Source organism: Oncorhynchus gorbuscha, unplaced genomic scaffold (assembly GCF_021184085.1).
Source record: "Oncorhynchus gorbuscha isolate QuinsamMale2020 ecotype Even-year unplaced genomic scaffold, OgorEven_v1.0 Un_scaffold_5622, whole genome shotgun sequence".
In the NCBI taxonomy this organism is placed as follows: Eukaryota; Metazoa; Chordata; class Actinopteri; order Salmoniformes; family Salmonidae; genus Oncorhynchus; species Oncorhynchus gorbuscha.
The window spans coordinates 21189-25241 of NW_025749385.1; the positions used below are offsets into that span (position 1 = coordinate 21189).

The 4053-nt window shown below is 42.2% G+C and overlaps 1 protein-coding gene across 1 annotated transcript; it reads left to right on the forward strand.

Moving 5' to 3' along the window:
• Nucleotides 1–1643: 1643 nt before the first annotated feature.
• On the forward strand, nucleotides 1644–2987 carry LOC124029138 (protein CBFA2T1-like; the record flags this gene model as incomplete). Its single annotated transcript, XM_046340961.1, has 2 exons — nucleotides 1644–1784; nucleotides 2746–2987. Coding segments are annotated over 2 exons (383 nt in total), but the record flags the coding sequence as incomplete, so codon positions are not given.
• Nucleotides 2988–4053: the final 1066 nt, after the last annotated feature.

The window sequence follows — 4053 nt, forward strand, 5'->3', positions numbered from 1 at the left end:
TGTTACCTACATGACCATGTTACCTGCATTACCATGTTACCTACATGTATCTAAATGACCATGTTACCTACATGACCATGTTACCGACATGTATCTAAATGACCATGTTACCTACATGACCATGTTACCTACATGTATCTAAATGACCATGTTACCGACATGACCATGTTACCTACATGTACCTAAATGGCCATGTTACCTACATGTACCTACATGACCATGTTACCTACATGACCATGTTACCGACATGACCATGTTACCTACATGACCATGTTACCTACATTACCATGTTACCTACATGTACCTAAATGACCATGTTACCGACATGACCATGTTACCTAAATGACCATGTTACCTAAATGACCATGTACCTACATGACCATGTTACCGACATGACCATGTTACCGACATGACCATGTTACCGACATGACCATGTTACCTACATGTACCTAAATGACCATGTTACCTAAATGACCATGTTACCTACATGACCATGTTACCTACATGTACCTAAATGACCATGTTACCTAAATGACCATGTTACCGACATGTACCTAAATGACCATGTTACCTACATGTACCTAAATGACCATGTTACCTACATGACCATGTTACCTAAATGACCATGTTACCTAAATGACCATGTACCTAAATGACCATGTTACCTACATGTACCTAAATGACCATGTTACCTAATTGACCATGTTACCTACATGACCATGTTACCTACATGTACTTAAATGACCATGTTACCTAAATGACCATGTTACCGACATGTACCTAAATGACCATGTTACCTACATGTACCTAAATGACCATGTTACCTACATGACCATGTTACCTAAATGACCATGTTACCTACATGACCATGTACCTAAATGACCATGTTACCTACATGTACCTAAATGACCATGTTACCTAAATGACCATGTTACCTACATGACCATGTTACCTAAATGACCATGTTACCTAAATGACCATGTTACCTACATGTATTAATGACCATGTTACCTACATGACCATGTTACCTAAATGGCCAGGTTACCTACATGACCATGTTACCTACATGACCATGTTACATACATGGACCTAAATGGCCATGTTACCTAAATGACCATGTTACCGACATGTACCTAAATGGCCATGTTACATACATGTACCTAAATGACCATGTTACCGACATGTACCTAAATGACCACGTTACCGACATGTACCTAAATGACCATGTTACCTAAATGACCATGTTACCTAAATTACCATGTTACCTACATGACCAGGTTACCTACATGACCATGTTACCTACATGTACCTAAATGACCATGTTACCTACATGACCATGTTACCTACATGACCATGTTACCTACATGACCATGTTACCTACATGTACCTAAATGACCATGTTACCTAAATGACCATGTTACCTAAATGACCATGTTACATACATGTACCTAAATGACCATGTTACCTAAATGACCATGTTACCTAAATGACCATGTTACCTAAATGACCATGTTACCTAAATGACCATGTACCTACATGACCATGTTACCGACATGACCATGCTACCTAAATGACCATGTTACCTAAATGACCATGTTACCTACATGTACCGAAAACAGTGTATTCCTCCTCTGTGTCTCCAGATCACACTGAGAAGTGCTCCACTATGCCCGACTCACCTGCGGATGTGAAAACACTATCCAGGTTAACTCCAACCACCATGCCTCCTCCTCCTCCAACCACCCAGGGAGCCCCTCGAACCAGCTCCTTCACACCTACTACATGTAAGTACTGACACATACACACAGACAGATAGTGTATCCTGCTATCGCTATGAGACTGTTCCAACCATATAAATCCTATTGGTCACATGATAAAACAGGTTCGGACTTTACTGTTAACCTCTAGTGTCGAGCAATCCCATATCCGGGAACGTAATCATAGCCTCAAGCTCATTACCTACACTCTGAAGGGTTAGAGTTATACTATACTACACTCTGAAGGGTTAGAGGTATACTATACTACACTGAAGGATTATAGTTATACTATACTACACTCTGAAGGAAGGGTGAGAGTTATACTATACTACACTGAAGTGTTAGAGTTATACTATACTACACTCTGAAGGGTTAGAGGTATACTATACTACTCTGAAGGGTTAGAGTTATACTATACTACCCTCTGAAGGGTTAGAGTTATACTATACTACTCTGAAGGGTTAGAGTTATACTATACTACACTGAAGGGTTAGAGGTATACTGTACTACACTCTGAAGGAAGGGTGAGAGTTATACTATACTACACTGAAGGGTTAGAGTTATACTATACTACACTCTGAAGGGTTAGAGGTATACTATACTACTCTGAAGGGTTAGAGTTATACTATACTACACTCTGAAGGGTTAGAGTTATACTATACTACACTGAAGGGTTAGAGTTATACTATACTACACTCTGAAGGGTTAGAGGTATACTGTACTACATATTATTTATTATGTTGCTGTGTTTAATCATGGTGTTATTTATTATATTGCTGTGTTTAATCTTGGTGTTATTTATTATATTGCTGTGTTTAATCTTGGTGTTATTTATTATATTGCTGTGTTTAATCTTGGTGTTATTTATTATATTGCTGTGTTTAATCCTGGTGTTATTTATTATATTGCTGTGTTTAATCCTGGTGTTATTTATTATATTGTCGTATTTAATCCTCGTGTGTTTTCTCAATCTTCTTTGTGTTTACAGTAACCAACGGCAACAACAGCCACTCCCCCACAGCATTAAATGGAGCTCCCTCGCCACCCAACGGCTTCAGCAACGGGCCTAGCTCCTCATCTTCCTCGCTGGCGAATCAGCTGCTCCCTCTTGCGTGCGGTGCCCGGCAGCTCAGCAAGCTGAAACGCTTCCTCACAACTCTACAGCAGTTCGGCAACGACATCTCACCCGAGATCGGAGAACGCGTCCGCATGCTGGTGCTGGGGCTGGTGGTGAGTCTTTAAACCAGGGAGATGTCCTCCTGGAAGTTTTTACTCCAACCCTGTTCCTGGAGAGATACCCTCCTGTAGGTTATAACTCCAACCATGTTCCCTGAGAGATAACCTCCTGTAGGTTATAACTCCAACCATGTTCCTGGAGAAAAACCCTCCTGTAGGTTATAACTCCAACCCTGTTCCTGGAGAGAGACCCTCCTGTAGGATATAACTCCAACCCTGTTCCCTGAGAGATACCCTCCTGTAGGTTATAACTCCAACCATGTTCCCTGAGAGATACCCTCCTGTAGGTTTTACATTTACATTTACATTTAAGTCATTTAGCAGACGCTCTTATCCAGAACTCCAACCCTGTTCCTGGAGAGAAACCTTCCTGTAGGTTTTAACTCCAACCCTGTTCCTGGAGAGAAACCCTCCTGTAGGTTATAACTCCAACCCTGTTCCTGGAGAGAAACCCTCCTGTAGGTTTTAACTCCAACCCTGTTCCTGGAGAGAAACCCTCCTGTAGGTTTTAACTCCAACCATGTTCCTGGAGAGAAACCCTCCTGTAGGTTTTAACTCCAACCATGTTCCTGGAGAGAAACCCTCCTGTAGGTTATAACTCCAACCATGTTCCTGGAGAGAAACCCTCCTATAGGTTATAACTCCAACCATGTTCCTGGAGAGAAACCCTCCTGTAGGTTTTAACTCCAACCCTGTTCCTGGAGAGAAACCCTCCTGTAGGTTATAACTTCAACCCTGTTCCCTGAGAGATACCCTCCTGTAGGTTATAACTCCAACCATGTTCCTGGAGAGAAACCCTCCTGTAGGTTTTAACTCCAACCCTGTTCCTGGAGAGAGACCCTCCTGTAGGTTATAACTCCAACCCTGTTCCCTGAGAGATACCCTCCTGTAGGTTATAACTCCAACCCTGTTCCTGGAGAGAGACCCTCCTGTAGGTTATAACTCCAACTCTGTTCCTGGAGAGAAACCCTCCTGTAGTGGTGGTGGTGAAGGAGGAGGTGGTGAGGGAGGAGGAAGAGGAGCTGGTATGGGAGGAAGAGGAGGAGGAGCAGGTGGGGGA